Here is a 26,919-nt window from a genome sequence, read left to right on the forward strand (position 1 = left end):
CAGCAAGGACCCGGAGGGGCGGCCCGGAGAACAGGCCCTCCCGCCCCGCCCGCTCACCATGATCACGGCGACCACGATGGCCGCAATGCCAATGAGGTACAGCTTCCCCGAGAAGAGCTCATCGATCTTCTGGTGGCAGTCCTCCTGCAGGGGTGGTCAGGCGCGAGCAGTCAGGGACCCGGCCTCAGCTCCCCCTTGTCACACAGCAGTCCGTGGTCATCACAGAAAGTGTGGACAGGAATCCCAGGAACAGCCCCCCGACCCCACCCCACCTCCATCCACCTCGGAACAGGCAAGTGCAGGGGCCCAGCCTCTGCCAGCTCTTCATCTTCCACCTGTTTTAACATAAACGTGAAATGCCTGGGACACACTGTGCCCTTTTCCACTGCCGTCACAGTCATCGGTCACACTAGTGCCCTAGAGCGTCACTGATGTGCACCGACAGCTTCCACTGGGGCCTTGGCAGGAAACTTCCACAGGGCACTCACTGCCCCAGAGACCGGCTGTCAGGGGCATCCACACCCAACAGTGCACACATGGGGCTGTGGGTACAGGTGAGCTCCCACCCCCAAGAGCCTCCACCTCCTTCATCCGGCATGCAAAGCCCCGGGCGCCTGCTTTCCTTGCGGGCCAGAGGTGGTCCCACCCCGACCCTCCCGGCAGAGCAGCCCTAAGGGGGCCACGCCACCCAGTGTGGTCGCTCCCCTGCCCACACCCAAGACCACATCCAGGGGCTGGGAGATTCGGGGGATCAGGCCCACCCCTGCCGGCCCCCAGAGGCCCCCCAGCCTTGCACACCTTGAAGAGGTTGGTAATGATATTGCTGCCCGAGGGACACAGGTTGTTCTTAAGTATCGAGGTGGTCAGGGCGGTCAGCGTGTTGGAGCCGCAGCAGTTGAGCTGCAGAGAGCGGGGTATGAGGTCAGCCCTGGGCAGGCCCGGGGGACGGTGGCTCTAGGAGACCCACAGGGAGGCAGCCGGGGGTACACGGTGCCCCCCACTGTGGATGCATCTAGGGCCACCCTTCTTCCCGCTGAGCTGCGCTGCTGCTCAGAGATACCGTGCCCTGGGCCAGCCTGGCCCACTAGGTTCCCACCGGAGGACCAGCTGAGCCCAAGGGTCCTAGAGGTCCCCAGGGCACCTCCTGCTCCTGAGGTCTGGGTGGACGCAGTAGGGGTGGTCCAGGATGAGACAGAGCCCGCCCGGGTTTCTGCCCCGCCCTGCCCCGCCCCGTCCCGTCCCGCAGTAGGGGTGGTCCAGGATGAGACAGAGCCCGCCCGGGTTTCTGCCCCGCCCCGCACTGGTTTCTGCCCCGCCCCGCCTCGCCCCGGGCCGCACCGTCTCGTGGAAGGTCTTCACCACGGCCTTGGCGTTGTTGGCGTCATCGTCCACCACGGCCTGTTGCAGGGCCTGGTCGTAAAACTGCTTCACATCCTTGGCGATCTGGGGGAGGGCTGCGGTCACTCGCACAGTTGGGACCTCCCCAACCTTGCCCCAGCCCCACGCACCTTTCCCAAGCTCTCCCAGGGCAGGGTGGCTTCCAGGCCAGACGTCTACACTCCCAGCTGCCCCGGGGGCGCCGGGACGCACAAGGGAGGCTGGCCTTGTGCTCAGCCCCAGTGCTGCCGCCTCCATGCAGCCCCCAGAGACTCTCCTACCAAGTGGGTCCCAGGAGGAGCCCAGAGAGTACCCCCCACCCGCAACAGCAGAGGAGGGTGCCCCTCCCATCCACCCCACCCTGCCCCCGCGCACCCAGGCTCACCTGGTCTTTGTTGACAAAGCCCCAGATGCCAGCGGCCACCTCACAGGCAAACAGGATGACCAGACAGGTGAAGAACTGGAGCCATGCAGTGGCCAGAGGGAGGAAAGAGGGCAGGCTGTGGGCGGGGCCCCAGGGCAGACACCCAGGGGCCCAGCAGGCTGTGGGCGGGGCCTCAGCACAGACACCCAGGTGCCCAGCAGGCTGTGGGCGGGGCCTCAGCACAGACACCCAGGTGCCCAGCAGGCTGTGGGCGGGGCCCCAGGGCAGACACCCAGGTGCCCAGCAGGCTGTGGGCGGGGCCCCAGGGCAGACACCCAGGTGCCCAGCAGGCTGTGGGCAGGGCCCCAGGGCAGACACCCAGGTGCCCAGCAGGCTGTGTGTGAGGGACCAGACCACCTGACCAGGAATGAGTGCCATGTATGAGCCCTAGAGCACAGAGCCTGACACTAAGCCCCAGGAAGCAGACGTCAAAGCCCACGGCTTCCCCGCCAGCACCAGCACCCTGAGGTGGATGGGGCGGGGCCTGAGGTTTGGGGTCACAGCTGGTGAGTCCAAGATGTCTGCAGCCCCGGGAGGCATGTGCAGCAGCCTGACCCCTGACTCAGACCTGGTCTTCCCCACCCCCTTGCTCCTGCTCCCCATGGGAAGGGGGCCATGGGATGTGCCTCAGTTTCCCCCACTGGGCTTCCCATTGGGGGCGCTGTGCCCAGGGATGCCCAAGGCCGGCCTCAGGTCACTTAGGAACTGACCATGAGGAGATCAAGCACAGTGGGATTTAATTTAAAAATCAAATGGGAAATCCGGGGCACGGGAGCTGCCGCCACCGCTGCCTACCCCAGAAGTGCAATCCGCCCTGAGCACCAGGGCCGGACACAGCCCCCAGCCCCTCCCCGGGCTGGGCCCATCCCAGGTGCAGGCCCACCTCCCTGCCTTACCGTCCCCAACAGGCACTGGGACTCCTGGATGGCCCCATAGCAGCCCAGGAAGCCAACGAACATCATCACGGCGCCCACAGCAATGAGGATGTAGATGCCTTGGGGAGAGCGACACTGGGTGGGCGCCTGCACACTCGTCACAGCCCGAGACCCCGGAGGGTCCCGGGTGCCGACCCCACCACGGGCTGCCCAGCTGGGAAGACCCGATGCCAGGGATGAGCAGCGAGGGCCCGCATCCCAGCTCGGCCCTGCAAACTCTCTGTGCCTCAGTTTCCTCTCCCATGATGCAGAAGGGAGACTGAGACCACCAGGTGGGGACTGTGTGCCTCGTGAGTGCTCTGAGTGCTGGAGATGGGTGCTTTGCAGGGACAAGGCCTGCGGTGTGGCCCATGGCCTGCCACCCGCCACAGTCCCCCACCCACCACCCACAACCCGCCACCCGCCACACCTGCCAGCCACAGTCCCCCACCACCACCCACGGCCCTCCAAGCACCAAACCCACCACCCACAGTCCCCCACCTGCCACCCACTGCCTGCACCCACTGCCTAAACCTGCTCCTAATGCCGCTGGGACTTGGCGTGGAGTCTGAGAAGGACCCCCCATCTTAGGTGGGAGTGGCAGCTGAAAGCACAACCTGGGGTCGAGGGTCACCCCAGGGTCCAGAACCAGTGCTGCCTCCCCAGTGCAGTGCGTGAAGTGGGCGGGGCCCTGCTGCTCTGCCCCCCAACTTGGCAGCACAGCGGTACTTCCATTAGGAGACCCGAATTTGAACCTGGCTGCTGCGTTGGGGGATCAAGTTGGCTTCCTAGGCCCTGGGCCTGAGGGCTGAAGGCCAGCACCCCACCTGGGCCCGCTCCACCAGGGTGGGAAGGCTGGCCCTCCCCAACTCCCCCACAGCCCCTGGCTGGGCAGCATGCTCCTGGGGAGGGAGAAGGGGCCGCCCAAGGGTGGGAAGCAACCTGTGGGCCCGGCCAGCCCAGGGGAGAGGGCGCCTGGGGCAGGACCCATGCCAGGCAGAGAACACACCCAGATCTGGGCTCCACCGCCCGGCCTGCTCCTGGCCAGATGAAGACTCTGCCAGGGATGCCTTGCAGATAGCACCTGCTCACGGGCATGGCGCCCAGGAGCCAGCTCTCCCTCCCCTCAGACCCTGGGACCCCTGGGTTGCAGGGCTGGGTTCACTGAGGGGTGCAGGTCAGGAGGGGTGCCTTGCCTTTTTTGGTCCTGGAGGGTCTGACAGGAGGTGGGAGGTCCAGGCCCAGGGCTGCCAGAGCCCCTGCCAGGCCCCAGCCCCACCCTAGGCTCCTCTCTAAAGCCTGCGGGCCTCACCCACTGCACACACAGCGTCTGAGGGAGCTGCAGAGTGAGCCCAGTGCTGGACAAAGCGCCCTTGTCAGGGCCTGGCCCGAACTGGGGACAGCAAAAGGCTCCAGAAGGCCAGTTCTGGGATGGGGAAGGACTTGGTGGCCAGAGGGCTCCAAGGGGTCCCCACTGGGTGGCAGAGCCCATGTCATGGGTGGCAGGTCCTGCAGACGTGTGGCCAACACAATGGCTAGGGAAAGCAAGCCAAGGACAGAGGGTGGGGACCCTGGGGCTGGAGCTCTGATGTGGCTGCGGTGACACCCTGCGGGTCAGACACCTGCTTCTAATGCCAGCCTTGCCCTGGCACTGTGGGGGGCATCACCGCTGCCCCATGGGGGCTCGGCACAGCCTGTGACCTCTGCTTCTGCGAATGGCAGGGCACAGGAATGAGGCCTGGCCCACCTCTCTGGGGTGTTCCGTCCCCCGTCCTTGCCCCAGGCTGTAGATAGGTGACCCTTCAGCTCCTCTGGGGCCACATGCGGCCGGACGCTGACCCAACAGCGGGAGCTGCTCCCTCCATGAGGCTTGGCCGCCGGGTGCCTGGAGGGTGACCCCTTCAAGAGCACCTGCCCCAGGCTGCCTCACACCCACACGCCCCAGGTCCTGGAGAAGGGGACACAGTGGCAGGGGCCGCCCCTTCTGCCCCTGGACAGGAGTACGAGGAACGTGTCGGGCAGCCTTGTTCCAGGCTGGGGATGCTGCAGTTGTCACTGGCTGGACTGGTGGCCCTGGAGGGCAAGGCCCAGGATTGCTGGGAGGCCTTTCTGGGCCCTTCCATCCCTGATGATCTGGGGAGCGGGAAACAAGAGGCCCAGGAGGGGCCTCCCAGTAGAGACACATCCTCAGGGATGGGAGGGTGCTGGCCAGGCTCTGTCGCCCACAGTCCAGGCACATGGGCAAAGTGTTCCAAGGATGCCGCAGGAGAGGGGTCTCCACAGGAGCCCAGGGACAGCAGCCTTTCCCCTTTCCTCCTGACACTCACACCAGTGAGGGCACCACGGCCACAAGAGGCCAGGAACCTATGGGAGGGCCATGGGACCCTCTCCAGGATCCGCTGGGCCCAGAAGCCCTCTGTGGGCCGCAGGCTGCCTGCCCCGTGTCTCTGGGGAGGACAGGGGCCATCCCTGTCAATGCTGTCTGGTCCCCAGCACTGGCCATCTGACCCATGGGATGGGCAAGGGGAAGAAGGAATGTGTGACCAGGGCCCTCAGCTGGCCCTGGGGAGACTGGACAAGGAGGCAGGGCAGGGTGTGAGCGGGACCATTTGAGCCTCCTGGGGCCCTGGTTCAGCAACCAAGCTAAGCAGTCTCTGTAACTGGTGGGGGGCCCAGCCTGGGGGCCACTGCCGGCTGAGGGGAGCCCTGAAGCCTGGGGACACACAGCATGCCCCCCCACCGACCCCTCAGCCTTCCAGAGTAGCAGGACCTTCCCAGGGGCCTCCTTTAAAGGACAGGCGCATCTCAACAAAGTCTCCCAGAGCCCCACCAGCGCCAGCCCTGCCAGGGGCACCGGGAGGAAGGGCACTGCTCTGCACTGTAAGCTGGCCCTCCTCCTCCTCCTCCATTACCCGGGCTGCTGGGGGTGGGGAGGGCAGCCCAGTCCCCCACAAGAAGCCTAATAAGGCAGCAAGGTACAGCTGACTGCAGGGGCAGCTGAGTCATGCCACCTTCTGGGGGCATCTCCACCCCTCCCCTCTCCTGTCTCCACCCCTCAAATGCCCAGTCCCCTACCCCTTCTCCACCCCTCTCTGGGTTCCATCCCTCGAGCTCCATTCCTCCCTCCCTCCCTCCCTCCCTCCACGGCGGCCTCAACTGCTCAGTGAGGCCCAGGCATCCAGCCCCACCCTTCCCAGGGAGCCTCCCCAGAAATAACCCATGCTTAAAATAAGCAAGGTCTCAACACAGTCCCCTCCCGTGCCCAGCTTCCACCTCCTGCCCTGGCTGAGCCCAGAGATGTGCTTGGGTCTCAGCAGGCCACAGGCCCACCTCCATCTCAACCCTAGTGCCCAGAGCCCTTTCCAGGACCCCCTCCCTTCCCAGACACACCATGCCTGACTGCCTTTCACCCTCCATGTCCCCACCCAAAAAGCTAGGCCCTGCCTCCTCCTGGAAGCCCTCCCTGAGTGCATCTGAGATCGCCACATGTGCACTCACCTACGTAGAAGGTGTTGGGTGCAGGCTTGTCTCCCAGCTCCAGATACAGGAGGTTGGTGGTCTGCGGGTCATGGCGGAGCCACAAGGCCACACCCAGGATCACGCCTCCAGCCAGCTGGGAAAGATCAGAACGTGTCACATGCAGCAAGAGCACTGCAGCACAGCATGCCCCCCCAGCCCACGGCCCAGCAGTCTTCCGCCTGGCTGAGCCACCCGCCGGCCCCCATGCAGGGAGCAGCTGTCAGCTCTGCTCCCCTGCCCCGAGGAGCCCCAGGAGTCAGGAACCACAGGGCGGGTGCTTTGGCCGCCCTCTACCTGGAGCCTGGACCTGCCCTGCACCTGTGGAGTGCCACTGCAGGGCGGGACAGCCAGGAAGACGCTCGACGCCTCTCAGGTGAAAACGGAATCCTTCTTTACGATAAGTGTGTCCCAAATACTGCACGGGACATACGAAAACATGACGTGGTGCTTATCCGAAGTTCAGGATTCACTGGATGCCCCGTAGTTTCACTTTCCGTGTCTGGCCAGAGGCAGTACCGGGACCTGAGTATCCAGGAACACTGGACCGTCCTGCATGGCTGTGGCACTGCCCCAGGAGTCTCAGCTCTGTAGGCACTGCCTCTGTCTGGGGTGCTGAGAACTCTGCAGTAGGGGTGCCCCATGTTTGCTGCCAGGAGGAGGGGGTAGGATTTGACGTTACCAGGCCGAGCCTTAGCGCCAGGGCCCGCGGGGTTTGTGGGGTACGTCCCTGCGGCCGTCAGCCCTGGGAAGGGAAACTTGGGAGGAAGGAAGCTGCTGTGGTCTCCAACACGTGCTGGAGGAAGAGACGCAGAAGCCGGCCCGGGGCTGCCGCTCAGTCGCTGGGGTAGGAAGGGAGCTGTGCTTGGAGTCCGGTGGGCGGGGATGGGGCTCACAGAGGGGACAGACCCCCAACACCTGGCCGTCCTGTGTGCACTCCAATGCTAGCCAGATGGGGTCTACCCTTGAAACTGGGCCAGCCCAGGCCATTCTGAGCATCTGACTAGGCCAGGCATGTGCCCCAGGCCGACTTCCGGAAGCACCAAGGCCCCTCTCCCTAGGGGCAGTGCCCAGCCTTCTCCTGGTGGGAGGGGACACGGGCTTATCCTCTGCTGTTCCTGGTGCCTAGCACCATGCAGGGCACACTGCAGACATGTGATCCCTGCCCTCCTCCACTCCAGGACGCCTCCTGCAGACGCTCCTCTCTGCAAGATGGGGTGGGGGCTGGGTCCCCTTCAGAACCCTCTAGGGGTTTCTTCCTGCCCCAGGCATGAAGCACTACCCCACAGCCCTCCAGCAGCCTGGGGACACTGCGTCTCTAGGACCCATCAGTCAGTTCCAGGGTCCCTGGCCCACAGCAGGAGGAGGTCACTGCCGGACAGCCTGGCTAAGTCAGCCTTTAACCCCTGTTGCCCCAGGATAGCACGAGAGTCCCCTAAAACGTGGTCTGGCAGGCAAGCCATGCGCAGCCCTCAGGCAGGGACCACCCAGGCCAGGGGGTGCTGAAGACACCTACGGGGTCAGGGCCCACAAGTGTGGCCACCTTCCGGCTCCCATAGGCCTGGGCAAGTCTGCCTTCCTCCTCCATGCCACTCTCCCTGAGGGCCAGGCCCTGGGGACTTCCTGGAGGAGGAGGCAGGGGGACATGACATGAATGAGCCAGTTGAGAAGGCACTCGGGGTGTCCAGGGGCACACTTCCGCCGCAGAGAATGCTGGCCCAGACGGCAGCTGCTCCCAGAGCTGGGTCAGAATGCTTGGCACTGCCAGCAGCCGGGTGCCAGGCAGGTCCCGTCCCAGCAACTGAGGCCTTGCCTCACCAGCACCAGGCGCCCGACACTGACCCCACAGCCGGTGCAGGGCTGCCCGTCAACTGCAGAAGAGAAACCGAAACCGAAAGCTGGACCCGAGGACTACCACGTGGACGGCCCCACTCCTGCTCCGATGCACTGCAGGGAAGCATGGCCCCAAGGTGGGGCTGCGCAGGGGGCTGCGCCAGGCACAGTGTGAGCCTCAGACCCCAGCACCATAGCCCTCGTCCAAGGAAAACTCGGAGGACGCCCCAGGCAGGCTGGTGAGGGCCCCGATAAGGGTTCCGGGGGCAGAGGAGCTGGGGGCTCTCTTCGCCCTTTCCCTCCCACTCCTGCCTCCCCTCTCCCAGGACCTGAGCTGGGCCTGGCAAACAGTAAGGCTAGAGGGGACTGGGGGCGGTGGTGAGCACTGGTAATTCCAGCACCTTTGGAGGCTAAGGCGGGAGGATCGCTTGAGCTCAGGAGGCTGAGGCTGCAGTGAGCTATGACTGAGCCACTGCACGGCAGCCTGGGTCTCAAAGCGAGGCTGTGTCTGTGAGAAGAAAGTTAGCCAGGCGTGGTAGCTCACGCCTGTGATCCCGGCACTTTGGGAGGCCAAGATGGGGAGACTACTTGAGGCCAGGAGTCTAAGATCAGCCCGGGCAACAGTGAGAGCCCATCTCTACAAAAAATATAAATGATTAGCTGGGCATATTAGTGGCATATGCCTGTGGCCCCACCACCTGGGAGGCTGAGGTTGGCAGACTGCTTGGGTCAGACGTTGCAGGGTGCAGTGGGCTGTGACCATGCTGCTGCCCTCCAGCCTGGGGGACAGCAAGACCCTGCCTCAAAAATCAGATAAGCTCCGTAGGGACTGCTGCTGCCAGCAGTCACGGGGCTCTCACCCCAAAGGGATCACTGATGGCCCCCGTAATGGGGTTGCCAGGGCACCCTCTCTACACACCTGACACAACAGCCTGGGCTGGGGGTTCTCAGACTTTCTTCTTAGGAGCTGGGCCTCCTGTTCTCCTATGGGAGTTTCAACTCCATTTTCACCCTTTGGTTTAGAGGATGGCGCCCTACCTCCCCGCCCAGGCCCCAGACCGAAGCTGTTCCGTGCCAAGTGGAAGGTTCATTAGAACCATGGAGGGCGACACCTGGCAGCTGGAACCCCAAGTGTGCCCCTCGCATGACAAGGCCCCAGGGAGGCCAGGGCCCTTCCTCCCCCCGCTTCCAGAATTCTCCAGGAGCTGAGAGCTCCTGGTTCTTGTGTGCCTGTTACACCCGTGGCAGCACAGAGAGGATATGGACAGCTCAGGAGAGGTGGGAAGGGTGGGGGCCGGCTGGTGGCCCCAGAGAGCCTGGCTGTCCTCACCCCGCTGCCCTCCTGAGCTGGCTCCATCTGCAGCCTGGTGGGAGGAGGTGGCCAGGCCGAGTTGCCGTGGTAACTCTGGCTTCCTCCAGGGCCTTTGAAAACATTGCTTATTTTGTTTTGAAACTGTGGTCCAGATACTGTTTTGAGAGCTGTTCTGGGCCAGAGTAGGGCAGGTGGATGGGGAATCCCATCCCCACAGAGACCTGGTTACAAACCCTGATTCAGCCACAGGAGCTGTGGGGCTGCTGGTCGCACTCCAGGCTCCCCATGCCTCAGTGTCCCCCACTGTAAAACAGAGCTGGTCATGGAACCATGCCTGGCTTGGAAGCTGTTCCGCAGGGGCTGATCCACCCCACACCCTCTCTGGCTGGGCAGGGACCACCCCTCCTGTAGCCTGGGTGCCGGGCCATCTGATGGGTCCACCGTCCTCACAGAAAGCTCACCCTAAACCCCAAACCTGCTAATGGTGGCATTTCAGGCCACATGGCAGCTTCTTGCTGTGCTCTGGGAAGGGGCTTCTGTTCAGCCTCCAGGACCGTGTGGGGCAGTCGCCCCTGGATCAGCCCTGGCCCCAGGCCTCTGCTGCCCGTTGCAGGAAAGGCTGATCCTGGCATTCGGGGCCCAAAAGAGCCTGGGCGGATACCGAAGGAAGGACCCGAGGGTCCATGTGACTTTCAACAGGGAAGAATAGCTGGGACAGGAGGGGATGGGAGGGGCAGCGGGAAATGGGGGTGATGCCAGTCTGTCCACCTCGATTGTCCCTGAGGCCACCAGAAACAGGAGCCACCCTGGGTGGAAAAATGAGGCAGGAAGGGGTGCTAGGCACTGGGCAGAGGCCTGGTCTGGGTCTTGGTCTTCCCAGCCCTAGCATGGACCCACAGGGAGCCATGCTGAGCCAGAGAGGCCTCTAGCAGAAACCTTGAGCCGGAGCTAGGTGACCCTAACGGTGGTGATGGTCATCCCCGGTTTCTGGATGAGGAAACGGAGGCAGTGGGGGGCTCCCTTAAGGCCACCTACGAGGGAGAGCAACGGCAGCACCAAACCCCCATGGGCCGTGGTGGGAAAGGCAGAGGTGCCCCTGTCCCATAACCAACCGCCTGTTAGGGCAGAGTGTCCCCAGAGTCAGGAACGCAAAGGACACCTGCTCCCCGAAAGACACAAGACAGATCCTGGAGACGTGTGGACTGCGGCAAGGAAGGGCCTGGGACAGAACCTGTACCTATATAGGGCTTTCCAAATGCAGCAAAGAAAAACGACAGCCCGAGCCTTAAAAGATGGGCAAAAGGCAGGAACAGAGCCTTCCCCACAGAAGACAGATGCTCCACGTCGCCAGTGACCAGGAAACCAGGGAAAGCCGAAGCGACATCCCGGGCGCACCCACTGGACTGGCTACAAGGAAAAAGGCCACCCACAGCAAGTGCAGATGGGGGAGGCACTCAACAGGGGCTGCAAAGCGGTCCAGACACCTTGGAACAGAGTTTGGCAGTTAGGTGAAACCGCTGCTGAAGAAGTGAAGCCCACGCTCACCACATGACCCAGCTGCCCCACCCCCGGGTATTTACCCAAGAGAAGGGAACTGAAGTTCACACGAGTCTTGTACACAGTGTTCCAGCAACAGTTCTTGTAAATGCCCCAAACTGAAGCAACCCCTATGCCCGAGGACCGGTGAGCGGGACAACCCTGGGTCCCTCGCACAGGTTTGCGCACACGGGTGCCTCTCTGCGCAGCAGTAAAAAGGAACGGGTGACAGGCACGCCACAACATGGGCGCACCTCTGGGTAATTATGCTGAATGGAAGAGGCGAAGCGGCAGAACAGCGACAACTCGCAAGAGCCTTCTGAGTCCACCAGCAGTGGGGTCGAGGAAATACGGGCTGCATCCACAGAGACGGTCCGCGTTCGCCTGGGATAGGGAGGAGGGGCAGGAAGCAGAGACCCCAAGGGCCCCAGGGACGCTTGGGGAGTTGGTGATGGTTTCAAGGGGGTACGAATCTGTCAAAACGTACCCAGTTGTACCTTTTAAATATCTGCATTTACGGTGTATCAATCACGTCTACATAAAGCTATGTGAAAAGCCCCCCATGCCCCAAGCTCCTGACGACTGAAATCCTGAGGGCCAGTGTTTCTTCTGGGCCCCAAAGGCCCCAGGCGGCCATCTTGGTGCTAACTTCTCGCAAGGCGGAGCCAACGCTTCCCAGGGGTGAGCAGCAGCGTGGGAAACACCAAAGTTAGTCCATAGAAGGGCAGTTTTAGGATAAATCTAAGTTAGGGACTGGAATATATGTATGGAGCCTGAACGTCAGTTAAAAGAGAGTCCCGCTTTCATGGAAAACACAGAGAGATGAGGTGGGGGGGCAGGCAGAGGCCCCGGCTGCTGAGTGCCTTTTACCTGCGCGACCTCAGGCCCATCTCAGCCTCTCTGTGCCTTGACTACAAACGAGAAAATAAAGGTGCAGAAACTGACATCCACACAACTTAGCCTGCGCCGCAGCGCCCAGCTCCCCATCATTAGCTTTCTTAAGTGCTGGCACGTGGAACTCCTCAGTCATCCCTCTGGCCATGGAACCATCCACACAGGGACCTTCCTGCTCAAAGCTCACCTGTGGGAAGCCTCTCTGCCACCTGCTCCCACCTCCCAAGATACTCCAGCCTCCTGAAACGCCCCGCCCCCGAGATGCTCCGCCCCCTTGATGCCCCACCTCCCAAGTGGCCCCGCCCCACGGATGCCCTGTCTCCGCCCCACCTCCCGAGACACCCCGCCTCCCCAGACGCCCGCTTTCCCCTCCCCCCCCAGAGGCTGTGCTGGGGATTGGGGATGGAGGGTGGCTCTCAGGATGGAGCCCAGGTGACCTGTGGGGTTCCTGGAGGGCTCCCTGCAAGGCTGCTGAAAGCAGTGTTTGTAACTCTATGAAGGATTCTGGTTCTTTCGTTCTCCTTCCTGGGAATTAATAAATAACAGAGGCGACTTTAAAAGGGGGGCTGCCAAGCACACTGGGTCCCTGCCCAGCCTGTCCACCGTTTCCAAGAAGCAGCTGAAAGGGAGCAAAAGGCAGCAGGCGCTGCCCGGGCAGGCCTAGGGCAGTACCCCTTCCATGCCAGCTGCCTGCTGCCCCCGCAGGGCCCCGGACAGCCAGGAGCCGGGCTTTGGGTGAGAGCTCTCCACGCCAGCACACACGCCCCCTCAGCTGCAGGAAGGGGCAGGGATCTGGCTGCTCTACACATAGCTTACCCCCACCCAGAAGAGCCAAGTGGTCACCCCAAGTCCTGCCCAGGCACCCCATTGGGGGACATTGGGGGACGAGGACCCCAGCTCATCCTGCGGTTACGTAGAGGCCGGCATTCATGCGTCTCTAGCCCAGGCCCTCCCTTGATACTCTTGGGGAGAGGGGCCACCAGGCAGGGCCACACTGCGGGCTCTGTGTCTGCTCACCGACACCTGGGGCTGCACGTGGTGGGCTGTGTATGTGGGAAACACACCAGGAAGTGCCCACTGGGCTCAGCCTGAGAGCCCCTCCCGGGGAGGACAGTGAGGCCCTGAGGTGGGAAGGAAGAGAGGAAGTGCCCTGGGGGTACTGGGTTTAGGTAGAGGGAGAGGCTCAGCAAGGTGCTTCCAGGAAGGGACATGGGGTGGGAGGGGAATGGCCCCTCCAGCCTGGGTCCCACAGGCCAACCCCTCACTCTCTGCCCACCAAGAAGGGACAGTGCCAGGCCTGGGTGTGGAGTCTGGGGACAGGGCCTCCTTCCTGGGTGATGTGGGGCCTGTCAGGCCCTCCTAGGTGGTAGGCAGCTGCCCCTCGGACCCTGTTGTGACCTCCAGGGGTGGGAAGGCAGCATGGAAGGAAGAGGGGCAGAAATTCTCTCCTGGGCCAGGAAGCGGAAGCTCCACTCACAGGGCCCCTGGCCCCTGGCCCTGAGGAAGCCGCCTGTCTCAGTATCTAAAAATAGGTGTCAGGCGAGGATGCTAGCCCTCTGGCCCTGCCAGCTGGGGTATGTGAGGAGCCACTTCCCTTGGGACCAGGAGGATGGGCACTCACTCAGAGGATCCTGGTGTCTCCCAGGCATCAGCGGTGGTGGGCACCGGTGCCCCAAGAACAAGCCCCTTCCAGGGCCAGCTGCTACCCAGGCAAGGAAGCCAGGAAGTTCCTTGCCCCACCTTAAGCTTACCCCTCCTCTGGGAAGCCCCTCCACCCCGTTGGCCCCTGTAGGAAGTGTGTGTCAACACAGACAGTCCCAGTGACCCATGAGGGAAAGGCCAGGCGAGGGGCTGTGCTTCAAAGAAAAAGGTCTGGGTGGGCCAGTGCCCCCCAGGGAGGTCTATGGGAGGTGTAAGGCGGGTGGCCTTGGGCAGAGGACCAGAGGGTAGAGGGGCCCAGGGCAGCTCACGGTGTCTCCACACAGAGCAGCACCCGAGAGGCCACCCGACACAGCCTGGCCAAGAACCTACCTGCTCCCACCTGGGTGTGGCCACCAGCCCCGGAGAAACCCCCCTCGACTGTGGCTCTGGTTTCCAGTCTCAGCCCTCACTTGGGAACCCTGGCTTCCTGATTGCCCAGCAGGCCTGATAATCGCCCAGCAAGCCTGGGATGGTGTGGGCGGTTCCGGCTCAGAGCCTGCCGGGTGCAGTCGGGGCCACTTCCTTTAAGCTACTTTCATCTTCTTGGGGACAGAAGGAAAGACTGTTCCATGCAGCCCCACGGTCAAGCTGGGCCCCTGGGGGTGGAGGAGCGGCCTGTGGCTGGGTGAGAGGGTGCGCTCCCTGGGGGCCCAGGGTGGGGGCTGGAATCTGTGCTTCCAAACCGTGGCCCTCAGAAACTCCTGGGGTCCCACTCAGGAAGGAGTTCAAGGATCAGGACTGCTCTGGGCTGCCATCAGCTGGGTCCCTTCGCCTGTCCCGTCTTCTGTTTCACCTGTGCTATCATGTGGGGTTGAGCTTTGAGGTCGGTTTTGCACCGCAGGGGGTATCATGCTCCTGGCAGGGGTGTGAGGGGATAGAAGTGAGGACCCCAGGCTGCCCACCTGCCCTGATCCTGGAGCTCCACGTAGCACAGCACAGGGCGCCAAGCAGGGTCCCCCATCACTCAGCCCTCTCCCCCATCACTCAGCCCTCTCCCCCTCCCATCACTCAGCCCTCTCCCCCCATCACTCAGCCCTCTCCCATCACTCAGCCCTCTCCCCCATCACTCAGCCCTCTCCCCCCATCATTCAGCCCTCCCCCATCACTCAGCCCTCTCCCCCATCACTCAGCCCTCTCCCCCCATCGCTCAGCCCTCTCCCCCCATCACTCAGCCCTCTCCCCCATCACTCAGTCCTCTCCCCCATCACTCAGTCCTCTCCCCCATCATTCAGCCCTCACCGCCCCATCACTCAGCCCTCTCCCCCATCATTCAGCCTTCCCCCATCACTCAGCCCTCTCCCCCATCATTCAGCCTTCCCCCATCACTCAGCCCTCTCCCCATCACTCAGCCCTCCCCCGCATCACTCAGCCCTCTCCCCCCATCACTCAGCCCTCTCCCCCCATCACTCAGCCCTCCCCCTCCCATCACTCAGCCCTCTCTCCCCATCACTCAGCCCTCTCTCCCCATCACTCAGCCCTCTCCCCCATCACTCAGCCCTCTCCCCCCATCATTCAGCCCTCCCCCATCACTCAGCCCTCTCCCCCATCACTCAGCCCTCTCCCCCCATCGCTCAGCCCTCTCCCCCCATCACTCAGCCCTCTCCCCCATCACTCAGTCCTCTCCCCCATCACTCAGTCCTCTCCCCCATCATTCAGCCCTCACCGCCCCATCACTCAGCCCTCTCCCCCATCATTCAGCCTTCCCCCATCACTCAGCCCTCTCCCCCATCATTCAGCCTTCCCCCATCACTCAGCCCTCTCCCCATCACTCAGCCCTCTCCCCCCATCACTCAGCCCTCTCCCCCGCATCACTCAGCCCTCTCCCCCGCATCACTCAGCCCTCTCCCCCGCATCACTCAGCCCTCTCCCCCCATCACTCAGTCCTCTCCCCCATCACTCAGTCCTCTCCCCCATCATTCAGCCCTCACTGCCCCATCACTCAGCCCTCTCCCCCCATCACTCAGCCCTCCCCCTCCCATCACTCAGCCCTCCCCGCCATCGCTCAGCCCTCTCCCTCCCATCTCTTACCTTCTCTCAATCACTTCACTTCCATAACTAAGACCCAGAGGGACTGAGGAAGAGGGAAGCAGTAACCTTCCAAATGCAGTGGGAGGGCACCCCTCCAGAGGGAGGGGCGGGGGGGTGGGGGCTGGAGCCACAAGCTCTGGCCAAGCCAGCCACTCCCTCCTCCTGGCCCTTGGCATTTGGAACCCCACACCTGGACTTTCGAAGCTCCCTGCTGGGGCACCAGCATCTTGCAGAGAGGTGCGTGCTAGCTCTGTGACCCTGGACCCCCAGCCCTGCCATACCTCCTTGAGCAAGCAGCCCTCAAAGACCCTGTGCTGGGAGTGGGGGGCAGCTGCCTTATCCTGGCCACCCCACGGCCATGGCACTGGCAGCCAGCGAGAGACACCTATGGTCCCAAAAGTAAGATCCCACTGCCAGCCGACCCTCCACGCCCTTGGGCCTGGCCCCTGCCTGAGGGGATCCTCCAGCACTGGGCGCCTACCTGGAGGATCACCAAGGGTCTCTCATGACTCAGCACCTGCTCTGCAGCCCACCAGTTTGGGGGTGTTATGTTGGGCCCAGAAACACAAAGAATGTGCATGTGGGGCCGGGGGACACTGAGAAATCCAGAAGTCCCTGGAACGCTGCCTGGTGCCACTGTGTCCTCCCAGGCAGGTGGGGCAACTTGGAAGTGGAGGCCGCTGAGGCCCATTTCTGGGTGAGCCTGGTTCTTCTTGCCCCGAGGGGTCCTAGGAACAAGACGGACACCTGCAGGGCTGGAAGATCACCCAGCACCCACAGCACACCCAGCCTGGGTCACAAGGAGGAGGGGCCTGAGCAAGGGGCAGGGCACCTGGCTCCTCCCCAGCCGCAGAGTCCTTTCCAAAACATGGCGGTACAAGGGTGACAACCTGCTCCCTCGCAGGGGCGCCTGAACTCTACGACTTACGAACTGTATGAGCAAAGCTCTTCCCGTGATGGGATTTCAGGTGGGGAAACGGGTAGGGGATGGTCTGGGGTCTGTCTCCCTGTCTGGGCTTGGAAGCAGTTATGAGACAGGGATTGGGGGTGAAGCAGATTCCTGAAAGTTGAGCTGAACTGGGTGCTGGGCTGTGCACAGGAGAAGGGCCCTCAAACCCAGGGAAGAACGGAGGGCTTTCAGGCGTGCAGCCTGGCGAGGCAGGGAGGGTGGGTGGCTTGTCAGCACCTGCCAGGGCCACACCCAGCCAGAGGGGCGACTGGGGGAGCAGCCACACCTGCTTGCTTTCACTCTGTGCCCCACACCGCTCGACGGCCTGACAGTGGCCAATCTGTGTCAGGGACAAACTATAGACTTCCTCTTCTCGGCCCACTGGGCCCAGTGGCAGTTTCCCCAAAGCTGTGCAGCCAGACAGCCTGGGGGAGCTAGGGAAAGTCCACACACCCGCTCGTCCGAAATCAGGCACAGGATGTCCTAGCCCCTCCCGCCTGCCAGGGTTACAGCCCCTTTCCCGGAAGGACGGCGACAGATCTGCCAAGTGACCAACGGTCATGTGCTGCCTGGAAGTGAGAATTAAATACCCATTAGCAAGGCTTCTAATCATCTCTTTCCCGGCCTGGTTTGGTGGCCCCGCCACAGGGAGATGGCCACCAGCTGCATTAGGTTGGAGGAGCAGCCAGTCCCACGCAGGGGACACCGCTCTTCTCCCTGTAGAGACTGGCAATACCTCTCCTAGGCTCCCTGGCCAGCCCCTGAGGAGAAGACTCTTATGTCCATTTCCCAGATGAGGAAGCTGAGGCTCCCACAGGTCAGTCCTCTGCCCTGCTCCTGACAGCAGCGGGTCTCGGGTGCCAGCCACCTCTGATGGTGGCTCCCGGACCCACCCAAGGGAAGGGATGCTTGGCCAGGGTGTCTGCACTGTCTTCCTACTTGGACCGGCTGGCCCTGCACCCAGGGAGCCCAGTTCTCGCCGGCCCCAAAGCAGTCAGGGCACACCTGCTCAATGCCTGGCCCCCCCCACCCCTGCACCTTGGCTTGGGGAGGGGGACAGCAAGTGTGAATGCGTGTATGTGTGTATGAGTGCATGTTCGTGTGTGCGTGGGCTCCTTCCTGGGGAAGAGGTCCTCTCTAAAATGGAACTTTTAACAAGTGTCCATCCAGACACCCATTGTCAGCCTACTCCCACCAGCCTCACCTGAGCCCACAGGACTACACTGTGCCCTCTGGGCCCTGCAGGGGTCCCGCAGCCCCTCTGCACAGCACATCCTGCCTGGCCAGACTGCGTGCTCTGAGGTTGGGGTCCCTTTGGAGCCCTGCCCAACACCCATGCCCTGAGCCCTTCCTGCACCAAGGCCCCCACCAGCACTCAGGCATGTCAGGGAACCCACCAGCAACCCCAGAAGGCACGCTCACTGAGGACCCGAAATGCAGACGGGGAAGGCCCAAGCCCATGGCACGGTGCCCTCAGCCACACGCCCTGTGATGCCAGGGTGGAGGGGGCTCCCGCAGGGTGGTGCTTACCAGCCCCCCATCACCCAGCCTGGCATTTCTGGCTACCGCAGAGCCCCAGTGGATGGATGGCTCACAGTAACTGTGGATGGAACCAGTTCTCAATGCTTTGCGGGAGCACAGAGGCGAGGGCTCGGAACCATTTCCTTGAGGCTTAATAATGAGCACCCCTGGGATACATCAGGCCTCCACCCCAGCTGCCTGGGAAACTTCCAGGCCCGCCCTGGCGACGCTCCCAGAGGGCTGCCAGGGAGACCTCTCAGCCTGGGCAGGCAGGAGGGGCTCATCCAGCGCTGACGCACCATCCAGAGAGCAAAAGTCCGCCTCTGGAGAAGTCCCCTTCCCCGACCCCCTTCAGCCCCTGTCTCCAGGTTCACATTCTCCTCGGCAGGGGATGGGGCTCCAGGGCCAGCAGAGGGATGGATGTCCTTGGGTCCTGGGCCTCTCCCACCTGCCCAGCCAGAAGCAGGCCATCATTAAGGACCTGCCGAGGTCCCAGGGCCATGCCTGGGGAGGGTAACCCTTTCCCAGGCAGCCTCGCTGCCCCCACTGCCCGGGCAGAGCCGATGGACGGGGTGACTCCCACCAGTGTCCCGGGCAGGCTATGCAGAACAGCCTTGGGGAAGGTGGGATGTGACTGCCTCACTCCTCTCCCAGCTGAGAGTTCAGTCCAGCCTCTGTCCTTCTCCCTCCAAATAATCTCCCTGCCCCAGATCCGTGCTGGGATCCTTAGCCCTCCAGATGGAAAACAGATGTCCCTGGTCCCGCACAGTGGCTCCAGGGGCCATTTTAAAAGTTTGCCCTCTCTGCCTTAACTTGAGAAACACTCATTCTACCGGGACCTCAGCCGAGTCTTCCACGAGAAGGGGGTGACAGCCTGGGGGAGGCAAGGGGAGGGGCTAGCAATCTCTGCCCAGGGGCGTGGCCACAGGGAAGCCAAGGCCATGGACACCCACTCCAGTCCTTCCAGGCCAAGAAGGGATTTCCACCCCCTCCTCAATTCCAACAGTGGCGGAAATGGAAACAAAAGGCGAAAGCCCGTCAGTCACTTCCCAACAGCAAAGCCTGCGGGCAGGAGAAAGCCACCCTCAGCGGGAGACCCTCCTTCACCTACGTTGGCACCCAAAGATGCCCAGTGTGGGGGCCCCTTTCTAAAGCAGCGGGCCCACGCCCAGACCCTGGCACCCACTCCAAGCCCCTGGCGCTACTATATTCCTTGTGCCAACTGAGGGCCGCGGGACCCAACTCCCGCAAGGCCTCCAGAGCCCTTCTGGGGAGAGGCCTAGGCTGGAACGTGTCTGGGTGAGGAGCGGGAGACCGGCCCCCAGCTAGGGACCGCCAGGGTGCGTGCACCCCAGCTTTTGGGCCATCCCGGAGGGTGTCTGCGCTCCTTCCCTAAGCGCGACCCCCAGGAAGGTCCCAGGTGCTGACAGCAGACTGTAGAGTAAGCTGGGCCGGGAAGTGGGTCAGGCGCATGGCCCCAGGGCTCCGGCAAAGTGTGCGCCCCCGCCCCACCATCCAGGGGCGGCGGCCCTGATGAGCTCATGGGGGCGGGGCGCCAGGAGTCCCGCCCGCGAGCCCCCCCCTTCGTCCCCGAAAGGCAACGGTCCCGAATCCGCGGCCAGCGGACCCCGCGTGCCCCTGCTCAGCTGAGGGGCAACCGGGTACTCGGATCCAGGCCCGCGCCCACCGCACCCATCACCACCACTTAGCAGGAACTGCCCGGCGGCCCCCAGAACCCCCGCCCGGCCGCCGTGCTGGGCCCTCGCGCACAGAGGCCCCGAAACTCGGCTCGCAGCCCCCAGCACCAATGTCGGGGGGCGCGGCGGCCCCGGGCGAACCCCCACTTCGCTCCCGGAGCCCACAGGTGGCCCCACAACTTCGCGGCCCGCGCTGCGCCCTCGGGGCCTAGCGCCCGGCTGCGGGACCTGCCGGAAGCCGAGGTGGGGTGCGTGCCCCCAGCCCCGGACCCCGGACCCCGGCCCGGCCCTTACCCAGAAGACGAAGTTGAAGACGAAGAGCAGGTACTTGATGCACTTGGTGCAGCCCTCCACTCCCATGGCGGCGCGGGTGGCGGGCGGCCTGCGGGGCGCGGGCCGGTCCTGGGCGGCGGGCGGGCCGGCGCGTGGCCTGGCGGGCGGCCGGCAGGGGGGCCTGGCGGGCCGAGATGCTGGGGCGCGAAGAACGCGGCGCGGGGGCGCGGGGGGCGCGGGAGGATGCGCGGTGGGGTCGCCTCGCCGGATGCGCGCTAGGGTCGCCGCTGTCGCCGCAGCTGCGCGCTCGCTCTCTGGCCGGGCGCGCGCCCCGCTCCGCACCACTTAAAGGCGCCGCGGCCCCTCCCCCCGTAGGCCCCGCCCCGGCCAGCCTCAGCCCCGCCCCTGCCCCGCCTCCTGCCGCCAGGGCGCGCAGCCGGGGGGTGTGTGGGGCGCTGCACCTCCCCAACTCGGAGCATTTCGGCCGGGACCTCAGGGCCCTGGGTGCACCGCACTGGGCGCGGGAGGCGTCCCCGGGCTGCTATCGCGCTCGGAGTCCCCGAGGGTGGCAGCAGGACCGCGCCTGGGGACAGGCATGCAGCCTCTGCCCAGGAGGGCAGCCCGGGTGCTTGGAGAGCAACCTATTCCTCCCTCTCTCAAGCACCTTGGACAATCCGGGCGGGCTCCCCGAAGGAGGTGATGCCGCAGCGGTTGGCTTTGCAAAGACAGCAAGCTTTGCTCACATTGCTCTCGGGGGCTGGAACCTGGGCATGAGGCCCCCTAGCAAGTGGGTGTTGGCCTGAAGGTCCTAGTAGAGGCAACCAATCCCTGTCCCATGGAAGCGGGGAGTTGCTGACCCATGCTGCGGGAGTCTGCATCTGAAAAGGTCACTGGGGCCTGAGAGGGCGGCTCCCAACCAGTGTGAAGTGTCTGGGAGGCCAGAGCCACCTGCAGGAGAACCTCCAAATACTGTATCTATTTCATCTATGCCCTGGTGTGTCGCGCCCCAGGGATGCCAGCCTTCCGGAAGGTGTGGGGCCAGGCACGCTGCACTCACTGCTTTGGGCTAATGATTCAGAGTGAGGGGTGCTTCTCCCCAGATGAAGGAGCGGAGGCTTTTGCAGCAGATGACTCACCGACGGTTTCCCACAACGCAGATGCGTCATGGGGGGGAGCTTACCTGGGAACCACGTGGGACAAGGTTCGGAGAACCGGTCCTCTAGCCAGCCAGTCCTAGCAAATGTCGTCCAACCCAGCGCTGTGGAATAGAACCTTCTGCAACCATGGGGATGTTCTGTACCTGGATAACCCCTGGCGTGAGTGGCTACTGGGTACTGGAAATGTGGCCACGAGGAACTGAATCTTTCATTGTGTTTCATTGTAATTTAAATTCACGTGGCCCTGGGTGGCCGGTAGCGCTCACAGTGGGCAGAACGGTTCTATTGGAATCGGCTGTGCTCTGCTAGTTTTTTTGGTGGTTACTTTTTAAACTGACTTTGGCTTCATGCCTGCATAAGAACATAAGCACTGGTTTATGCCTAGTTTTACGTTTTGTGCCAGTCGAAGTGACATTATAAGAAAAGACTCTTAAATGATCCCTTGAGAGTCTTCAAGGATTCTTTTTGTTTCGAAGGCGACAGGAAGAGTTCCAGTGTGAGGAAACATTTCTCTGGGTGTCCTGAACACCTGCTCTCCTGTCAGCTCACTGCTGTCCCCAGTGAGGGGGACACTTCCCGTTAAAGGCATGGGCTGTGTCCTCAGCAGGGGGAGGTGGGTGGAGGGAGACACTGATCCCACTCTCAGGAAGCTGGAGGAGAGGGCAGATCCACACACACTGTGTCTGTCCTTGACCACCAGCCTCAGAAGCAGGCCATGCCCGGCCAGCAGCCAGCCTGTCTGTCCTCTTCAGCCATGCATCAAATATTTAGTGGGTGCCTGCTGTGTACCAGGCACTGTTCCAGGCCCTGGCTATGGCAGTCAGGCAGCAGACCCCTCCCCTTGAGGATCTGCAGCTCTGGCAGAGATGACAGGTGTCACAGCGCGATGGTCATATCAGTGCTGGGGAGGGAGGGAATTCCTAGGATGCTTGCTAGAGGGTCATGGGGTTGGGGCATTCCTCCAGGGCAGAGGCTTGGAGGAGCACAATGCATCCAGGCTCTGATGCCTACAAAGAAGCCAGCCGGGCAGAGCTGGGGTGGAGCACTCCAGGCAGACGGGTGAGGTTGGAGGAACACATGGGAAGCGGAGTCCCAAAAGCAGACAGAGCTGGTAGAAAGGGGCTGGACACAGGTCAGGGGCAGGTGCGAGCCCAGGAGGCAGGGAGCCGGCTTTGGGACCTGGAGGCCAGAGGGTGGCTGCATTTCATTCGGACTGTAGTGGGGTGATGGAGGGATTCATGGGCCTGACTTCTGGATTTCAAGGACAGCAGGCCATTTCAGCTCCAGAGTGGAACTGACATTCACAGGCACTGGAAGGCTTGCAGGGAGGACTGACAATGAGGAGGAGGAGGTCCAGTTTGCAGGGCTTGGCCCATGGAAGCTCTACTTCTGAAGTGCCCTTCCCAGCAGCCCAATGGTGTGACCTCAGGGGGACCTCAGGGTTCCATGGCTGACAAGGACATGGTTTGTGTCTGTGTGATATTGGGACAGACGGGAGGCACCCAGGAGTGTGTCTGAAAGGGCTCCTGCTGTTGGAGCCACAATATCCATGTGGACTGTGTCAGAGGATGAGGGGGAGAAATGGGAGGGGCTAGGCCAGCAGCCTGGGCTGGGATGGGAGCACCCCCTCCCTGGGCATCCCTTGATTGGGCTGGCTGCCTGAGAAGGCTTATGCCTGGGGAAGGTGAGGGTGCTGGAGCCATGTGGGCACAGCTGGTGGCATGGTGAGGAAGGGCAGGTGTTTGCAGCCCGGCTGGGTTTGCATAGGAGTCTTCCCCTCCCTATGACTGCGGGCTGGTCCCTCAGTTTCCCCAAATGTAGAAGGACAGGTGACATGTGCATATATTCTCATTGCACTCGTGAGGCAGGGCCTGGCCTACGGGAAGCACCAGGTCCCTGACTGCTTGAATCTATGTTTGACAGAGAGGCCTTTCTGCCTGCTGTGAGGTGACTCACAGCCCGATGGAGCATACCTTGGCGGAGCCATTAATGAGACCCCTGTGCCTTGATTTCCCATAAAACACATAAAGATCGCTTAAATGAGGACGAGCAGAGGCTGCTTGTGCAGAGCTCACTGTAGCAGGGAGTCAGACACTGGCACTCACGTCGGGCAGACACGCACAGGCAGGTTGCGGAGTGGGACAGCTTTCTACTGAAAGGCGTGGCAGGAGAGTGTGGATGTTCTCAAAACCAAAAAAGCAACCAAAGCGATAAATATGCCACATCCATAGAATAAGGGGCAGAAACCATACGGTCATCTCAGCAGACGCAGGATAAATATACCACATCCATAGAATAAGGGGCAGAAACATACGGTCATCTCAGCAGACGCAGGGTAATAAATATACCACATCATAGAATAAGGGGCAGAAACATACGGTCATCTCAGCAGACACAGGATGATCAATATACCACATCCATAGAATAAGGGGCAGAAACATACGGTCATCTCAGCAGACGCAGGATAAATATACCACATCCATAGAATAAGGGGCAGAAACATACGGTCATCTCATCAGACGCAGGATAATAAATATACCACATCCATAGAATAAGGGGCAGAAACATACGGTCATCTCAGCAGACGCAGGATGATCAATATACCACATCCATAGAATAAGGGGCAGATACATACGGTCATCTCAGCAGACGCAGGATGATCAATATACCACATCCATAGAACACGGGGCAGAAACATACGGTCATCTCAGCAGACGCAGGATGATCAATATACCACATCCATAGAATAAGGGGCAGAAACATACGGTCATCTCATCAGACGCAGGATAATAAATATACCACATCCATAGAATAAGGGGCAGAAACATACGGTCATCTCAGCAGACGCAGGATGATCAATATACCACATCCATAGAATAAGGGGCAGAAACATACGGTCATCTCAGCAGACGCAGGATAAATATACCACATCCATAGAATAAGGGGCAGAAACATACGGTCATCTCAGCAGACGCAGGATAAATATACCACATCCATAGAATAAGGGGCAGAAACATACGGTCATCTCAGCAGACGCAGGATAATAAATATACCACATCCATAGAATAAGGGGCAGAAACATACGGTCATCTCAGCAGACGCAGGATAATAAATATACCACATCCATAGAATAAGGGGCAGAAACATACGGTCATCTCAGCAGACGCAGGATAAATATACCACATCCATAGAATAAGGGGCAGAAACATACAGTCATCTCAGCAGACACAGGATGATACATATACCACATCCATAGAATAAGGGGCAGAAACATACGGTCATCTCAGCAGACGCAGGATAATAAATATACCACATCCATAGAATAAGGGGCAGAAACCATACGGTCATCTCAGCAGACGCAGGATGATAAATATACCACATCCATAGAATAAGGGGCAGAAACATACGGTCATCTCAGCAGACGCAGGATAATAAATATACCACATCCATAGAATAAGGGGCAGAAACATATGATTATCTCAGAAGATGCAGGATAAGCTCCTGAACAAAAGCTCACACTCTTCCCTGATAAAAAAATGTCTGAACTCACTAGAGCTAGAATAGAGCTGCCTCCACCCATTAAAGACCACCAACGAAAATCCCCCAGCTAAGGGGGTGCTCAGTGGTGAAAGCCAGATAGCTCTTCCCCTACGATCAGGAGGAAGGCGAGGCAAACACTCCCCACTTCCACTCGACACTGTCTGGAAGGCTCTGGCAGGGCAGTTAGGTAAGAAAAAGATGTCAAGGGCACCCATAGTGGAAAGGAAGAAGTAAAATGCTATGTCGGAATATCCACGTCCCCCCAATGTTGAAATCTTTACTCCCCAGGTGATGGAATTTGGAAATGAGACTTTTGCGAGATTAGGATATGAGAGCCTTCATAAATTGGATTCGTGTCTGTATAATAGAAGCCTTGGAAGACCCCCGGGCCCCTTCCTTTCACGATGGGGGACACAGTGAAAAGACAGCCATCTATGAAACCAGAAACAGGCCCCTGCCAGACACCAAATCTACTGGTGCCTTGACCTTGGACTTCCCAGGCTCCAGAACTGTGGGAAATACATTATGTTGTTTATAAGCCACTTGATTTATGGTACTCTGTTGTGGCAGCTCAAAGACACTAGACACAAAACTCTCTGTTTGCTGATTATATGACATTATATATAGAAAATCCACCAAAAATCTATTAAAACTAATAAACATGCATAGCAATGTGGCAGGATACAAGATCAATACACAAAAATCAATTTCATTTCTATACAATAGCAATGAACACTCCAAAAATGAAGAAGAGAATCTGGTTTATACTATCAGCAAAAAGAACATTCCTAGAAATAAATTTAGCAAAAGAAGCATAAGACTTGTGTACTGAAAAATGCAGAATATTTTTGAAAGGAATCAAATAATATGCAATTAAATGGAAAGCTGTCCCAAAGTCATGGATCAGGAGATGTAATATTGTTAAGATGGGAACACCCGCAAATTCAGCTACAGCTTCAAGGCAGTCTCTACCAAACTCCCACCTGGCTTTTTACAAGCTGGTCCTCACATTCGTCGGGAAATACAAGGGATTCGGAATAGCCAAAACAATCTAGAAAGAGAAGAGCAAAATTGGAGGGCTCACATTTCCTGATTCAAACTTACTGCAAAGCTACAGTAATTAAGACAGTGTGGTGCTGGCATAAGGAGAGACATACAGATCAATGGAGTAAATTGAGAGTGCAGACACAAATCCTTGCATTTATGGTCAAATGATTTTTTTTTTTAAAAGATGATTTGGCCGGGTGCGGTGGCTCACGCCTGTAATCCCAGCACTTTGGGAGGCCAAGGTGGGTGGATCACGAGATCAAGAGATCGAGACCATCCTGGTCAACATGGTGAAACCCCGTCTCTACTAAAAATACAAAAAATTAGCTGGGCATGGTGGCACGTGCCTGTAATCCCGGCTACTCACTACTCAGGAGGCTGAGGCAGGAGAATTGCCTGAACCCAGTAGGTGGAGGTTGCAGTGAGCCGAGATCGCGCCATTGCACTCCAGCCTGGGTAACAAGAGTGAAACTCCGTCTCAAAAAAAAAAAAAAAGGTGATTCAAGTGCAGTGGTGAGAAGCAGGGAAAGAGTAGAACGAGGTCTTCCATCTGTAACTGTGAACAATCAATTGAGATAACTCACTTCCTTCAGACCAGCCATCAGTTGATTTCTGACAAGGGTGCCAAGACAATTCAGTGGGGGAAGGAATAGTCTTTTCAGAAAATGGTGCTGGGACAACTGGGTAGCCAAGTGCAAAAGAAGGAATTTGGACCCCTACCTCATGCTGTGCACCAAAATTAACTCGAAATGGATCATGGACCTAAATGTAAGCACTAAAATTATAAAATCCTTAGGAAGGCCGGGCACGGTGGCTCACACCTGTAATCTCAGCACTTTGGGAGGCTGAGGTGAGCAAATCACCTGAGATTAGGAGTTTGAGACCAACCTGGCCAACCTGGTGAAACCCCATCTCTACTAAAAACACAAACATTAGCTGGGTGTGGAGGCGTGCGCCTGTAATCCCAGCTACTCGGGAGGCTGAGACAGAAGAATTGCTTGAACCCAGGAGGCAGAGCCATGCTCGCGCCACTGCGGTCCAGCTTGGGTGACAGAGAGAGACTTTGTCTCAAAAAAAAAAAGAAAAGAAAAATTAAAATCCTTAGGAAAGAACATAGGAATAAATCTTGGCAAGCTTGTGTTAAACAATGGTTTTTAATATACACTATCAAGGAAGTGGAAAGGCCACCCATGAAACGGG

At 60.3% G+C, this 26,919-nt stretch overlaps 1 protein-coding gene across 1 annotated transcript in view; it reads right to left on the reverse strand.

Moving 5' to 3' along the window:
- Window positions 1–20,291, reverse strand: part of CD81 (CD81 molecule) — a 20,877-nt gene extending 586 nt beyond the window's left edge. The window contains exons 1-7 of the mRNA XM_035263718.3: window positions 19,997–20,291; window positions 6,214–6,328; window positions 2,698–2,795; window positions 1,763–1,837; window positions 1,339–1,443; window positions 799–900; window positions 58–144 (exon numbers count right to left, since the gene is read on the reverse strand). Coding sequence (XP_035119609.1) covers window positions 58–144; window positions 799–900; window positions 1,339–1,443; window positions 1,763–1,837; window positions 2,698–2,795; window positions 6,214–6,328; window positions 19,997–20,062 — 648 coding nt within the window. The 5' untranslated portion in view covers window positions 20,063–20,291. The remainder of the gene's footprint in view (window positions 1–57; window positions 145–798; window positions 901–1,338; window positions 1,444–1,762; window positions 1,838–2,697; window positions 2,796–6,213; window positions 6,329–19,996) is intronic.
- Between the last annotated feature and the right edge of the window lie 6,628 nt (window positions 20,292–26,919).

The sequence above is a fragment of the Callithrix jacchus genome, chromosome 10, assembly GCF_049354715.1.
Source record: "Callithrix jacchus isolate 240 chromosome 10, calJac240_pri, whole genome shotgun sequence".
NCBI classification, from domain to species: domain Eukaryota; kingdom Metazoa; phylum Chordata; class Mammalia; order Primates; family Cebidae; genus Callithrix; species Callithrix jacchus.